General features: G+C 48.0%; 4 protein-coding genes across 4 annotated transcripts in view; 3 read left to right on the top strand and 1 right to left on the bottom strand.

The window, feature by feature from the left end:
• LOC117895308 (serine/threonine-protein kinase ULK2) overlaps positions 1–3,990 on the top strand; it is an 18,395-nt gene extending 14,405 nt beyond the window's left edge. The window contains exons 3-12 of the mRNA XM_034802868.1: positions 292–379; positions 448–573; positions 637–710; positions 763–923; positions 982–1,118; positions 1,178–1,330; positions 1,402–2,601; positions 2,667–2,803; positions 2,867–3,002; positions 3,062–3,990. Of these exons, the coding sequence (XP_034658759.1) occupies positions 292–379; positions 448–573; positions 637–710; positions 763–923; positions 982–1,118; positions 1,178–1,330; positions 1,402–2,601; positions 2,667–2,803; positions 2,867–3,002; positions 3,062–3,138 (2,289 nt within the window). The 3' untranslated portion in view covers positions 3,139–3,990. The remainder of the gene's footprint in view (positions 1–291; positions 380–447; positions 574–636; positions 711–762; positions 924–981; positions 1,119–1,177; positions 1,331–1,401; positions 2,602–2,666; positions 2,804–2,866; positions 3,003–3,061) is intronic.
• Positions 1–15,050, top strand: part of LOC117895312 (glutenin, low molecular weight subunit) — a 21,780-nt gene extending 6,730 nt beyond the window's left edge. The window contains exons 2-3 of the mRNA XM_034802873.1: positions 10,134–10,804; positions 14,921–15,050. Coding sequence (XP_034658764.1) covers positions 10,161–10,804; positions 14,921–15,035 — 759 coding nt within the window. The 5' untranslated portion in view covers positions 10,134–10,160 and the 3' untranslated portion in view covers positions 15,036–15,050. The remainder of the gene's footprint in view (positions 1–10,133; positions 10,805–14,920) is intronic.
• On the bottom strand, positions 4,247–7,181 carry LOC117895309 (AT-rich interactive domain-containing protein 1A). Its single transcript, XM_034802869.1, has 4 exons — positions 7,012–7,181; positions 5,528–6,952; positions 5,073–5,393; positions 4,247–5,014 (listed from the first exon to the last, which is right to left on the bottom strand). The coding sequence occupies exons 1-4, from the start codon at positions 7,080–7,082 to the stop codon at positions 4,435–4,437; spliced, it is 2,397 nt and encodes a 798-aa protein (XP_034658760.1). The 5' UTR covers positions 7,083–7,181; the 3' UTR covers positions 4,247–4,434.
• LOC117895311 lies at positions 12,419–14,295 on the top strand. The gene is made up of 4 exons (XM_034802872.1): positions 12,419–13,428; positions 13,490–13,570; positions 13,628–14,096; positions 14,161–14,295. The coding sequence occupies exons 1-4, from the start codon at positions 12,755–12,757 to the stop codon at positions 14,194–14,196; spliced, it is 1,260 nt and encodes a 419-aa protein (XP_034658763.1). The 5' UTR covers positions 12,419–12,754; the 3' UTR covers positions 14,197–14,295.

The following is a 15,050-nucleotide window of genomic DNA, read 5'->3' as shown; positions in this document are numbered from 1 at the left end:
TGCCCACATTCTGTATGTAATTGTCTGATGAATGATGTCGCAGCTCTGATAAAAAGAAAACGCAGAGTCGCCGCGTCTCTTGGGTGGGTTCTCGTGCCTCCTGGGTCTTGACGTTTTGCTCTTGATTGAACCTAATTCATTTGCATAGTACGCGCTTTGCTTTTGCTTTGCTGGTGGATCGACCGAGCGTTCGAGGACCCCTCCTCGAAGATTTATGTGCGCTCTGAACTTTTGACTTTTTGCTTTTATGATAATAAAATATTCTGTTTCATTCTTATTTTCCTTTTGCAGTACTGCAATGGCGGCGACTTGGCGGATTACCTGAGTGTAAAGGGAACCCTGAGCGAGGATACCGTTCGATTGTTTCTCATACAATTAGGTAAGGGTTATACCCCTCTAGGTTTTCGATGCATTACTAAATATATATTTTCATTGTTTATTTTTAAGCTGGTGCTATGAAAGCACTTTATACCAAAGGAATTGTGCATCGTGATCTCAAGCCACAAAATATTCTGCTATCGCACAATTATGGCAAAACATTGCCATCACCATCGAAGATAACACTGAAAATAGGTGAGTAATACCCAGGAGTCTAGTCTAACAGTACTTACATTTGTTCTTCCTTCCTGCCTGCAGCGGACTTTGGTTTTGCTCGTTTTCTGAACGAGGGCGTCATGGCAGCCACACTCTGCGGCTCCCCCATGTACATGGTAAGGGAATCCACCACCAAATGTAGCCCCAAATCTAATATCCAATTTATAGGCACCCGAGGTGATTATGTCGCTGCAGTATGATGCCAAAGCGGATCTCTGGTCGCTCGGCACCATCGTCTATCAGTGTTTGACTGGTAAGGCGCCCTTCTTTGCACAAACGCCCAACGAACTGAAGTTCTACTACGAGCAGAATGCCAATCTGGCACCCAAGTAAGTGCCACACATCAGTCTCCTTAAAATTATACTCTAATTCGATTCTTCCTTGCAGGGTTCCCCATGGTGTGTCGCCGGATTTAAGGGATTTGCTGCTGAGCCTGCTGCGGCGCAATGCCAAGGATCGTATATCATACGAGAGCTTCTTTGTGCATCGTTTTCTGCAGGGCAAGAAGGCTGCCTTGTCGCCAGGTAAGCCCCTAAACACTTTTTTTCTCATAGAAGTTTCACTAATTGTGTTGTTGCAACAGTTGACATGCCACCGCTGGGCGGCACACCGCCTGTAAAGGCCAAGAGTCCATTGCAACAGCAAATGGAACAGGAACTGCAGCTGGTCAAGCTGGCCGAGCAGCAGCAGAAGGAGCGCGAGGAGCAGGAAGCGGCCCAGGATGAAGAGAATACGGGTAACTATCGCAAGAAAGTCTCCCCAAGACAAGAATCAATCTCTAAATGTTTTATTTTTGATCAAATTTAGTTTCCGTGGTGGCCAATCCAGCCATTTGTGCCACCATCACCAATGTGGGTGTGCTCTGCGACAGCGAGAACAACAGCGGATCGTGCAGCTCGCATGAGGACTCCGATGACTTTGTGCTGGTGCCCAAGAATCTGCCCGAGGACCAGCGTCAGGGGCAGGCACTGCCCACAGCTGGTGGCCAGCGTCAACAGCAGCCACAACAGAATCAATCCAGTCCGCCACGGCCCAGCAGTCTGCCCATTTCCGAGCCGAAGCCAGTGCCGGCTCCAGCACGCCGTCAGTCGGCTGCCAATACAGCTGGAGGAGGATTGGCCGGCTCTCCAGCCAGGCAAGGCAACATGCCGCTGACTGTGGCCACTTTGGCGGCTGCCGGCAAGCAGCTGCCACGCTCGCAGCCCATCAGTGTCAAACAGCCGAGGCCGGATCAGCGCAAGAGCAGCGTCAGCAGCGACATAAACTCCATTTCGCCGCCGGCAGTGCAGTTTGCCATTGGGACACCACCGGGCGGCACCACCAGGATAAGGTGCGGTTCGGGTGGTTCGCTGTCGGAGACGCCGCCGCCACATGCGCCCAGCACCTGGCAAGTGTCGCCCGGACACTCACAGTCGCCGCTACGCAGGAGCGGCAATAGCTCACCGGTTCTTCCGTCCGCCGCGCTCACCAAGCTGCCAACTCTGGGCAGTCCCACAATGCTGGTGGGTCCCGGTTCGCTGGGCTCGATAGGCTCGTCGGCTGGCAGCGGATCGGAGAACAATAACCAGCACCATATGCTCGGACAGCGTGCCTTTACCCTGCCCGAACTGGGGGCCACCGGGGGATTGCACAGTCTGCTGGACACGGGTGCCGGAGGCGGCGAACCACATGCATTCCAGGCTCCAGAGCTGTCGGAGGAGACGCTGATGGATCGCGAGCATAACGAGACGCTGTCCAAGCTGAATTTTGTGCTCGCCCTCACCGACTGCATCCAGGAGGTGGCGGACTCCCGTTGCGCACCTCTCTCCACCCTGATGGTGGCTGGCAGCCAAACCGCAGCCAATGCAGATCCACAGCAGATACCGCCCCATGCTCCGGAGCACTGCAAGCGGGCGGAGCGTTTGGTGTTGCTCGTTCGTGCGCTGCAGCTGCTTTCCTCAGGCCTGAATCTGGCCTCGCAGCAGCTGCGTAATGGCCAGCTAAAGCCATCGTCGAACGTGAAGAATGGTGCGTTGCTCGACTGTTATAGAAGGGCAAGAATGGATATTTATTTTCTTATTTGTATCCCTCAGCTCTGCTCACAATGAATGCCAAGTATCGGAGCATACTGTTCGAGTCGAAGCGCCTGAATGGCAGCGGCCTACTGCAGAAGGCGAATGCATTTAACATAACAGCTGACAAGATACTATACGACTATGCGCTGGCTATGGTAAGCAAGGGAATGCCACAACACAGGATACAATATATGCTAAATTATCATCTCTTTTTGCAGTGCCAGGCAGCCGCTTTGGATGAGCTACTGAAGAACACCAAGAACTGCTTCGAGCGCTACAACACCGCACACATTCTGCTGCATTCGTTGGTGCAAAAGTGCAGTCATCCACAAGACAAAATGCTATTGAATAAATGTAAGCAGCTAAAAGAAAACACTAGAAATTAAAACTAATTGTTCCTCTCTCCCTGACAGATCGCGATGCCGTTGAGAAGCGTTTGAGCATGTTGCAACAGCATGGCTACATCTATGTGACCGATGAGAATGCCTAAGCGAGAGGCACACACAATGGCAATCTTTATCAACATTTCCTTAAGTTATTTAACACACACCCCCCTGGCGCCCCGCACCATTCTTTTGCGTTGGCAGTGCAACATGTGATTTAAAACAAAAACTACTATAATTTAACCATACCCTGAAAAACAGACACACACACACCCATAGGCATCATCTCTTGGAGTTTTTTTTTGGTACCCGAATGTAAATATTTTTCTCAGCTTTGTAGTTTTTGTTGTCTTCTGTTTCCCATAATTGTTAAAGCTTACAAATGAGTGCAGTGCAGGATGCAAACATGAATAAGGGCAGGAAACGAGAGTCCAGCTAGTTGTAAGAGTAAAACATTTAATGATATAAAATGTATGCTAAAACATACACAAATAAAATATACAGAATACACACGGGTACATGGCATACAAAGTGTACAACAAACGAAAAGCTAAACCAAGCAAAAAGTAGCAAAACCCAAGAAGCACCCCATACCATGCATACATACATATATCATGTGCTGGAAAATTCCTCCTTCCTTCCCTTCCCCGCCCCCGTAGCTATATATAGTGTACCATATTTTCTTATTTAACAAATCTAATACTATTCCCCCCCGTACTATTACGTCTAAATTACGCGCATACATAAAATATTTATGGCTGCAGCTGCACTACACAAAAAACATAAACAAATATACATTTACAATTGTGCTACGTTCATAGTTTTTAGTTAGGTATCTTTTTTCTAAAGCCACACAACACAATCCCCTAACAAATATTTAATTTTTAATGACAACAAAGAACTTTTTAAGTTTTTCTACAAAACAAACAAACAAGAAGCCCACAAATCTTTCGATAAAAGAAATCTATATTTAAAGTGTATATGAAGTATAAATATATATGAGAAGCAAAACATTCGCGAGTGTATAAAAGGTACAACAAAATACAGATCCGATTTGAATTAATAATAAAACAAATACTAAGAAAATAAAATATATAAATCTGCGACTCTTTCTCTTTCGAAGGGAATTTGGATAAGTAGGAATATCTTGAGCAGAACTAGATACAGCTACAGCATAAATTTGATTTTAATTCAGAATTTAAAAAGAAATAATCAAATAATTAAATGCGGCACAGGTGCTTCATAGGTCTTCTGATTTACAAAGTTTTAGGGTCGTTTCGAGTCTAGATTTGTCATCTTACTTAGAATTATTCTCAAAAGTGGTAAAAAATATTATATTTAACGTTAAATTTGGACACAGACGAGGAGAATGTATCGTCCGAGTCGTGATTCCAGTGGCTAGCTCAACGTATTCTGCTTCTGACCGGCCCAATCTGGCCGTAGGGAGAGCAGTCACTGGGCGTTGACGTGGGATAATAGCCTGGCATAATACCCTGCCTGATGTTCCTCGAGGATGTGGCAGTGTGGCGTTTGGGAAGGCTGCCTCTAAGGCTACAGCTTTGGTTGCTGCTCATCCGTTGGTCGGTAATATTCCACTGGCCCTGCCCACCGCCCACTTTTCTATCATTGATCTTCTTTCCTTTGTTTACCGATGCTCCTGAAGATGCTTTTGCTGGAGATGCTGCTGCTGGTGCTGCTTCCTTGGGCTTGGGTTTCTCAGGCGTCTTCTCCAGCGGATCTATGGGACGGCAGTTTTGGCATCCATGGCAGTAGCTGGGATACCAGTAGTAGCAGCCGGTGTATGGGTTGTAGCAGTAGTAGTAGGACGGCCAGTGGCACGGTTGACAGCAGCCATTGCAGCAGGTGTTGCAGCCACTCCTTATGGGGCATGTTGCTGGTTCGGTACGAGCTGCCGGCGGGCTTTCCTTTGGGTTTTCGTTTATTTTGGCTTTTGCTGCTCCCGACTGCGAGCTGTCGTCGGCTCTGTGGAGAGTCCTACAGGTAAAATAGTGATCTTAAGGTGTTCGCAGGGATTACTCACTCATTCATGCAGCTGGTGTTGCAGTTGAAGTGGCAGTCAGCGGCACACTTCGCGGCATTTTCGTTCGATGGCTCTGGCGTTGGAGGCTTTGACTTATCCTCAGCTGTAGACGCAGATCCTTTCGATTTGGTTGCAGCTACACCTCCACTGGTTGCTGCCTTTTTATCTGCCTCACTTTTGGACAGTTTTCGTTTTGGTGCCGATTTCTTTAGCTTCTTGGATTCGCCCTCATCCGTTCGGCTGGCCATGTCTATGGGTAAAAGGAGCGCGCAGTTCTGCAGACCATTCGCGGGACAAGACAATTGCAGCGACTTCAGGAAGCTGCCGAGGACATTGGACAAATTAAAACATCGATCTCGGACTGGGGGCTATTGTTGTGAACGGGTAAAACGTGCTACAACGAGAGAGCTAGAGCTCCCATTTGAATATGAATATGAATCTGACGTAAAACTCACCGCTGGATAGCGTCCATGCTGAGATTCGATGGATAACATTCTCCTCCGTTATTCTGCTGGGACTGCCTCGGTGTATCTGCATCCCGCCTACACGGACATGTGCAGGGATCTTCCCCCGTGCAGGGATTAAACTGTGGCTCACGGTCGCTTGGCAAACCTGCTGCTTGGCCTGGTGGATAGCCGGCAGGAGCGGCAGCCCCAGGTGGTACAGTTGGAGGTGGATAGCCAGCTGCAGGTGGAGGTGGATAGCCAGCAGCAGGTGGAGGTGGATAGCCAGCTGCAGGTGGAGGTGGATAGCCTGTAGGTGGAGGTGGATGGCCAGCATATTCTTCTCCACTCGGAAACTCAGGCTGTGGATACGGTGCTGCTAGGGGTCCTGTAGCTCCAAAGTCTCCATAAGCATATTGTGCCTGAGGCACTCCTTGTCCATAGGTCTCATATCCTTGCATAGCCTGTGGGTCATATGCTGGCACACCTTGTGGACCATAACTGGCCATACCTTGTGGACCAACATCTGGTGCTTGCGTTGGTTGAGGCGGATAACCGAAGGGCGTGGAATTTGGTGCAGGTCCTCCCGGTCCCAGAGAGCCATAAAGTGGTTGTGTTGTATATTCTGGCATGGCAGCTTGTGCCCCCGTAAATGGGGGTGCTCCTTGTTGACCGTAAGCCCCGTAGCCAGCCCCCGTGCCTGGCGCCATTCCGTACATGTCAGGAGGTATATTCTGAGTGCCGTACATCCCAGGAGGCATGCCTTGACTGCTCGGCTGCACTCCCTGCCCATATGATCCACCTTGAGTCGTACAAGGTTGTGCAGGTGTCCCATTAGCTCCATTACCAGGCACACTAGTCGGTCCATTGCCATCACCAGTTTTATTTTTACCCGATTTCCTCGCTGGGGAACTACTTGCCCTTCCATTACCTGCCCTTCCAGCCTGTCCATTGCCGTCACCCACCGGCTCTCTCCCCTTTCTGTTCGTTCCATTCTGCATATTTCCATCTCCATGCGCCTGTGTGCTCTTTCTGTTTGCTCCAATTCCTGGCTTAGCATTCTGTCCAAATCCCTCCTGAGTAGACTGTCTTCCCGATCTATTTTCTCTTTGAACTGCCCTACCAGTCTGTGGATTACCATCATCCTCCTGCTGCCTTTCCGTTCTCTTTGATGCATTTACTGCCCGACCAGTCTGTTCATTTCCGTCCCCAGGCTTCTGTTTACCCTTTTTCTTTGCTGCCGGCCTACCAGTCTTTTTATTTTCATTTCCAGTCTTCTGTTTGTCATCCTCCTTGGCTTGTGGGTCGTGCTGTTTGCATAGAAAGCATGGAAAAGTCATGTCCGAGAACTTGGCAAACTCTTCTGGAAATTGGGCCCGAGGCGGGCAAGTAGGTTTGGGACAACATTGGGGGCAGTAGCACGGCTTATGCGGATCTCTGAAAAAAATATACAACGAAACATGACAATAGATCATTTTTGTGGCATAAATACTTACCCTCTATACCACCCACTGCAGCACTGGCAGCACATTAGACATTGATGGAGAGGCCCTTGGCATGCGGACATTTTGAAAAGACAACTACGACTTTTAGCTCCTCACGACTACCGTTTCAACAAAACTCATTGCCAAGGCTAAGGGAACTACACCAAGAAATCATCTAAGATTAAATGACATTATTTAAAAATGTTGTTGATCATTTGAAGGCTTTTCAGTTCGAGTTGTGAGGCTCGGCAAGACCTGGAAACGTATTTTTATTCCCGACAACCCTCTCCATCTCACTCCCACCAACAGGAGACTACTAGAGGGAGAGAAAAATGAAATTTAGCCTAGCCTTCACTCCTACATCAGTGGAGGAGAGAGAAGCTGAGAAAAAACAGTTGCAACTTTCCAATACGCATGCAGCAGGTAGCCGGAATACATGCAATGTGGAGAGCAATTAGGAATAGGGCCAGAGAGCATGGAAGCTTGGAATTGGAACGAGCACTAAGCCGCGCACGCATCTGTCACGCTCTCCCTCTCTCATAATAATTTTTCTATCCGGGCGAAGCGCGCGTTCTAAAGTCAGCTCCGCGTTTTAAGTCGTAAAACCTCGAAAAATGGTGGAAAATCATGCGGAAAATGTGTAGTGCTGCTGTGATGTGAAGTGCTAAAGTGAATAAACATTAAATATGCCCCAAAAGTGTTGTTAAAGTGCAAGTGAAAGTGTGTGATAAAGTGCGGCGGCGAAAAAGGCAAAAAGTGGAGAAATGGCGGAATGCAGAGAAAAAGTGAAGTGTGTGCAAGTGAAGTGCTATAAAGTGAAATAAACATACATTAATATGTAATATGTTTAATAAACAAGCATATTGTTATATACATACATTCATTTGTTTTCTGTGCAAAATGTGCGACGGCGTAAAATGGCCCAAAATGGCTTATGAAGGCGAAGAAGGCAGAGCAAATATGAAGTGTGTGCAAGTGAAGTGTTTAAATGTGAAATAATAATACATAAATATATGTATGTTTAATAAAAAAGCGTATTTTTATATGCATCCATTTATTTTCTGTGCAAAATGTGCGCTTGGTCACGTGATCTTGTGTTGTGGTGTGTGTGTGCGCGTGGGAAAAGTATGCCAAAAAGGCGCAAATTTTTTTTTTCGTTCTCCCTCTTACATGTAATTTGCCCTGGAAGAAGAGAAGGAAGAAGAAAGAAGCAGTGAGCGCTCGCTCTCAATGAAAGTGTCGAAAAAGTGTAGGGTGGTGCCTAATCTTGAAATGTGTGTCTCTCTCTCTCGTGCAGTGTGTGCCCACGCAAAATTGTAAGATGGTTCCCTCTGGTGTCTCACCTTACCTAATGGTCTGAATGCAAACCTAATTTTGTGCTCTTATTGGAAATTCTCTTTCCAAATCAATTTACATGTGAATGTGTGCGCGGAGCTGACTTCGGTGCTAAAGAAAGCGGAAAAAACGGGAACTCGCGCTCGGTAATTAATTGCAGAAATGAGTGGAGTGGTCAATTATGGATAAAAAGGTGAGTTTATTTATTGCGGAAAAATGTAGACAATTGTTCGAACTTTTTTAATAATTTCAAATATTCCACGCATAAGCGCATTTTAATATCAAGACATGGGGTGAGGTGCATAAATTTGTGAAATTGCCAGCATTTACTTAGGCAGGAGTTGCATTCCCACAAGATTTCTGCTCAAAATATGTTGCTAACCCGATCCAGATCTCCCTTTTCGAAACCCATCAAATCAAAATTTGTTGTATGATGTCTGAAAAGTTAAAATTGTTCGTGTAAACGGAAAGATTGTAGAATTGGTTTAATGGCCCCCAATAAAAATATCAGCTACGGCGTTGGTGCAAAGACAAACAGCGCCAGTCCCTTTCGTCGGAATGTTAATAATGAACGTGGGCGCACCAGGAGGGCCAGTCCAATCATCTACCCGGAATCAGTGCTGACGAGAGCAAGCACATCCCAGCCTCAAACACGCAACCGGATCGGAATGCAGCTGCTGCGGGAACTGGCGCAAACCTTGCCCACAACCCCATCCCGGATAAGCCCCGCCACAAGCGGGAGTCGCCGTCTGCGGCCACGGATTTCCAGAGCGGGGCAGTTGGCACCGTCGCAAATGGTGTTGAGTAGACCAATGCCCATGCAGTCAAGGACAGCGTTGGGAGTGGTGCCAGTGCCCCAGGGGATAGCGGTACGAGAGGTCTCCGCCAAGGAGAGTTCAAGGAGGGTGAGGATTAAGAACCAGGACAAAGAGGCGGAGGAGCGCAAACCCTCCGTCTCCATGACCAACATTAGCACTGCCCGAAAGAGTCCCATTCGAAAAGCCTCGACTATGTCGCAGCAGTACGTCAGGAGTCCCATATCGCCTGTCATTATGGTAGACGCGCTGGAAGATCCGGATGTCAATAGAGAGGATACAGAACCCCAAGACACCATAGACACAGACACCAAGCCGACTGACGGAATTGTGGATGACATTTTGACGATTACGCCTGCTGCACAGGAAGATGAAGTTGAGCACAGGCTCTCAGGCGACAGCGCTGCCAGTGAGGATAAAGACCCCGCGCCCGTTGCCACCTCACCACAGGCGGAGGAAGTGGAGCCACCGGCAGTTGTTGAAGAACAGACTGAAGAGACTTCCACTTGCCAGCAGGGCATGAAGATCTTTCCCTGCTTCCGTGGGGAGTATCCCACGCGTAATCGAGCAGCCCCTTATCAGTGGTTCGAGAAAACTGGATTCAATCCGGGAGGAATTGCTCCTGGTGCTGGTACTTGTAAGCTGGTCGAGAGCGGACAGAATCCAGGCGAGGAAAATATTCTCACCACATGCGAGGTGACCGAGGAGCATTTTATGAGGTAGGTTCTGGCTTGGATAGGGTTACAGGTTGTCCCTTATTTGCTATCTTCCCCCTGCCACAGCATCGATTGCGAATGTGATGAAAAACCTTTATGGCAGGAAGCTCCCAATTTCATGGGTTGCCTGTCGGGGGAGGAGGGACAGCAGATGCCGCAGCAGCAGGGCCGACCATACTGCAGGGAGCAGCAGCAGCTGCCGAGGTGTATGCAGCAACAACAGGCGGCAATGTTCAGAAGCTATCCCAACATGTACGGTCAGCAGCAGCATCCCAGCTGCTGTGGCCTGACCGAAATGCTAGCCCAACAGCTCCACCAGCAGATGCAGGAGGCCCAGGCCCAGATAGCACAGGTCCAGCTGCAGTTGAAGAACGCCTGCGGCTCCACCCAAGTGCAGCAAATAAATATGAGCGATAATTGCAGCAGCGAAGATCCATACTGGCCCGGCGAGGATTTGGACGAGGGAGTTAGTGTGGGTGGCGATGAAACGGATTACACCACGGAGAAGTCAGTGAATATTTCTTGCTCTGCGATGTACCAAGAGGAGGAGCAGCAGAAAGCGCCACAGGATACAGCATCCTGTGTGATGATGCCCTGCCGTTCATGTTCGCCGCCATCACAGCCGCCTCCGTGCTATGCCGCGCCCTGTCAACAACAGCAGCAGCAACAGGCGCAAATTCCTTGCCCACAGCGATCTCCTTGCCAGCAACAGCAGCAGCAGCAAAAATGTTTCCCAGAGCCTTTTCCTTGCCAGCAACAGCAACAGCAGCAGTCACCGCCGCCGCCCCACCAGCAGTCACCTCCAGCTCCCTTCCAGCAGCAGCCACCTCCACCTCCACCTTCGTGCCAGATGCAGCAGCAGCAACAACTTCTGATGCACATCCTGCAGCAGCAACAAAAGCTGCTACTGCAGCAACAAGAGCAGAAGCAGCAGCCACCGAAGCAGCAGCAAAACCCGAGACAACATCCACAGCAGCAGCGCTCGATGCAGGGACCAAAGCTTTTCCAACAGCAACATCAGTCGCAGCATAACATGTGCCCCCATCTGACGCACTGCTGTCCCAGCTGCTACTGCCAGCGGTATGCCAAGATGCGATTCATGATGCCGCGGCGCTGGCCATGCTAACAATTTCAATTCGCAAGTTTTCTAGAGTAACATACCAAGTACAGATTACACAGGGAAATCATTGAACCTGTACAGGGTACGCTACTATTGATAACATAGGATTGCAGACCCTTTTCCGGCTTAATTTTGCATTGTTTCTGTTAAATAAATCCCAAAAAAAGCCATCAACAATAGAAATATTTTATATCCAATAGGATTTTTCTGTCAAATAAAATCTTTAGTTTCGGCCCCTTTAATATTATCAAAATTTGACCCAAAATTTAACTGCTACTTACAAGCGAGTGCCAGAAGTTTAAACTGCCAGCCGAAATATTCTTTTGAAATTGCAGATTTTCGATTAAAGCAATAACCAGATTCGATTCCCCAGCCATCGGTCATCTGTTTTATTTTAATCAATTATTTTGTAATTTTATGAGGAAGTTCGTTGAGGGTAATGGCCAACTCGTGTCAGAAAAAGATTGAAAACATTCGACCTGGCACCGTCTTTATGTTTGTGGATAAATCAGGGAATGTTGTCAAGGCAAAGGAGTTTGATGAACACGAATATGTCCTAAAAGAAGCTAGGAGACACAATAATTCTTCTTTGCAAAAAAGCGTCACTCAATCGAGTAAATCTCATACAACTTCGGTTCAGCAAAGAGCCCTGCAGATAGTGAACGACTCTACCAAAAGCCAAAACGTTTCCGAGCAGAAAAAGTCTCCACATGATGGCGAAACATTGAGAATTTCGTCTGGCAATTGTGCACGACCCAAGGTTAATGGGATCCACAAAGATATACCCGTGAAAGAATCCAGTCTAAAGAAAAGCTTACAGAAAAACGAGCTGCCAGGAGCCATCAGGGATAAGTCGTAGCCAAAGTAAAAATCCAACGCACCAGAGAGAGGCACAGAAGACCAAGCCTAAGACAAAACCAGAACCGGACAGTGCAAATGAAAAGGCTTTGGTCAAGGCCAAACCGAAGCGTACCCGAACGAAGCCAAGTTCCTGCAGAAAACCATCAGAAAAAGGCGCGTTGGATACTTTGACACCTTTGAAGGATAATGGAGGGGATACTGATGGGGTTTGGTGAGTGGGAATTCTAGCGAAACCTTGGACATAATAGATATCGGATTTCAACGTTGTAGGTTCGAGTGCAATGTCCCCTTTCGAGTCAAGATACCTTTTCCTATTTTTACAAAAAAACTGTTTGGAATGATGCCACTCTCCGCTGGTTGCAGTACCATCCCGAAGGGCAAAGATTTTGTTGATGCGGGGCTGGAAAGAAACGTGGGTTGCCCGCCTTCGTTTCCTTCCATGTGCATCACAATGATTCCTGGGACCAATTCGAATACTTCTCCTGATCAGTGGACTTCCTCTCAGCTGGAGCAACTCAATGAGACAACTGGAACACCCAAAAAGAATTCAAAAGGTATCAAGAGATGTTCCGCATGTGAGACTTGCACCCAAACGGGATCTAGGACGAATGAGAAGGCTCCGTCCGATCCTGTGTTGTCTTGCCTGGAACAGATCCGAGAGCATTTGTCTGCTGAGAATGAGAATGCTCAGAAGAAGGAGACGCTAAAGCAGAAATATACGTGCCGGTTCTTTGCTGAAAAGTCAACAAGTGTGAGGAGTCTACAACGTGCTGCAACATCTACCAATTGGTAGGACATCGACTAAAGAATCTAAACAAACTAAGCATCCAAAAAATGTAGAGTGTTCGAGTGAGAGACCGGAACCATCCATTTGCTATAACAGATATGCAAAGTGTCCCACGACTAGGATGTTCAAAGTCTGCAATGCGGCCCTGTTTAAGCAGCCACCAGTGTCAGGCCATGCCCACAGAGAGGCACCGCTAGCTCATGAACACAAGAGGTATACTCCTGACAATGGCTTCCTTGGCTCGGGGAATGTTTCCGTGAGCAGCGGCAGTCACACTTCTCATCAACAACAATACCAAGTCGAGGGGGGAAGCAATAATTCTGGCCAAGATGCCACAAGCAACAATAGCCGGAACTCTGATAATGATAATGAACGTTGTTCCACAATTTGTAGACCAGAAGGTGGCGTCTCAGATACCCAATGGAATGATAAACACACTGGAGCAACTATGCGGAAAGAAGATAGTTTCTATGAAGATGGTAGCCAAACGTCCCATGGATCACAACAGACGGAAGAGGGACGCGATGGAAGGGCGCTGGAAAGAGATGACGAGCCTCAAAGGATGAGCGAGAGGATGAACGACTTCAAGGCTAAGGAACATCGAATAAAGCAGCGATCTCAATCGGCACCAGCAAATATCAAATACAGTGATGGCAGCCAATACTATAGGGAACCAAACAGGGGTAATCAGGCGCAGATAAAACATGTAGTTCGCCAGGTCTCGGACAGAAGTGAGGAAGAAGTACTCGCCACAATTATGGCAACCAATAGGAAAATATTTGAGAACAAAAGATGGTAAGGCAACTGCATACGACTGTTAGGGATATTTATCCAGTACATGGGCTCTTTTTTATAGTTCCCCACAAGAACAGCCAGTGCTGCTGATGCCCTTTCGTGTAGAAAACCAAAATATTGGACAAGGCAAGGCAAAGGAATGGTGAGTGACACACAGGTTGTCCTTGCCATCCTAACAACAAATTTCAAAATGTTTCAGGCGGAAGCTGACCTTGACAAATGTTACCAAAGTCACACCCAAGCAATTTCGTATAGTTTCGGGGTATGCCAATGGGTCTGCCTCTGGTTCAAGTCGAGTTCCGAAAGCTAGTCCTCCATATGCTAGAGCTGTGCCCAGGAGAGCTCCACCGGCAGCTGTTCAATGTCGCCCATCGCAAGGTCAGGCTCAGTCTAGGGCTTATCCAACGTCAGCACTAAGATGTCCCCGTCATCCTAATGGACCAATCTCTAACCGTAATGGGAGAAACCCCATTGCATGCAACAGTTTTAGAACAGCAGCTCCAAGGAACAGAGAACAGCTCCAGTCTGAGTGCAGAGAAGTTGCGCCCACCCGTAGGAATCAGCCAGCATCTGTCAACTCATTTGAGGACAGGGCGAGTCGACAACCAGCTCTTTCAGCTGACAGCAGTGATAATACAGGCCCTTCAGCTGTTCCCCCTCAACGTGGGGTAAATAGATCCATTGGCAGTAGCTGTGCCATCGACTCTACATCGATAAACCTTCAACATTCAGCTGAACGCAGTCCAGGGGTCTCGCAACAAACCTTGACGGAGCAAACCCAATGTCCAACCTGCCTGGCCGCATGCAGGCCACAATGCAAAGAGAGGAGCTTGGAAACGGTGACCCTGATGCAGCCACGACCATTGCGCAGCACCGAGAGCTTTCAGAGCTACAGCTACGAGGATCAGGAAGCTACTTCGGAGTGCCACTTCGGGAGCCGGCAATGCACAGGAGTTCCCCCAGCACGCAGTCCGAACTCTTCAATGGGAGACTTTGGGATAAATCAACAGAAATTTCGGATGGGAGTCGGTTACCAATCGAATCCACATGCCCAGCCCTATATCTCTGCCCAACAGTCTTGCTTCAACTCCACTGGCCTGATAGACCCACGGCATCTGTTGCCCACCGTGTCAGCGTCCCTGCAGCCAAATCAAGTGCCAATGGGTGTCTACCAGTGCCATCAGCCAGTGCAATGCCAGCAGCCGACTGATATGTATGGCAATCAGTGCCCCTTTTACAGCCCTGAAGACCTAAAGGAGAGCATCAGAATTATGCCAATGGGTTTCTACGAGCAGACAATCAACAAATACAAAATCAATCCCTTGGATTCAAATTTCAAGCCGCCTTCACTGGATGAATCCTTCTTTCAGCATTTGCAGCAGCAAATGGAAGTCAACTCTTGCTCCATTAGTAATCAAAGTCAGCAGCAGCAGCCACAGCAATCTGCTGGGGTTTACGGCTATCCCAATCAACATTGCATCCATCAGCAGCAGCACGGAAGCTGTGCCTGCTCCTGTCCCTATATAATGCCCCAAAATCCATACCCACAGCAGCAACAGACACAACAGGAAATGCAGTTCCAAGACTTTGATCACACTGAAATATAGATACATAAAAGCAAA

The sequence above is a fragment of the Drosophila subobscura genome, chromosome J, assembly GCF_008121235.1.
Source record: "Drosophila subobscura isolate 14011-0131.10 chromosome J, UCBerk_Dsub_1.0, whole genome shotgun sequence".
Taxonomy (NCBI): domain Eukaryota; kingdom Metazoa; phylum Arthropoda; class Insecta; order Diptera; family Drosophilidae; genus Drosophila; species Drosophila subobscura.
The sequence above is the reverse complement of the archived record's forward strand: the minus strand, read 5'-3'. Positions and strand labels throughout refer to the sequence as shown.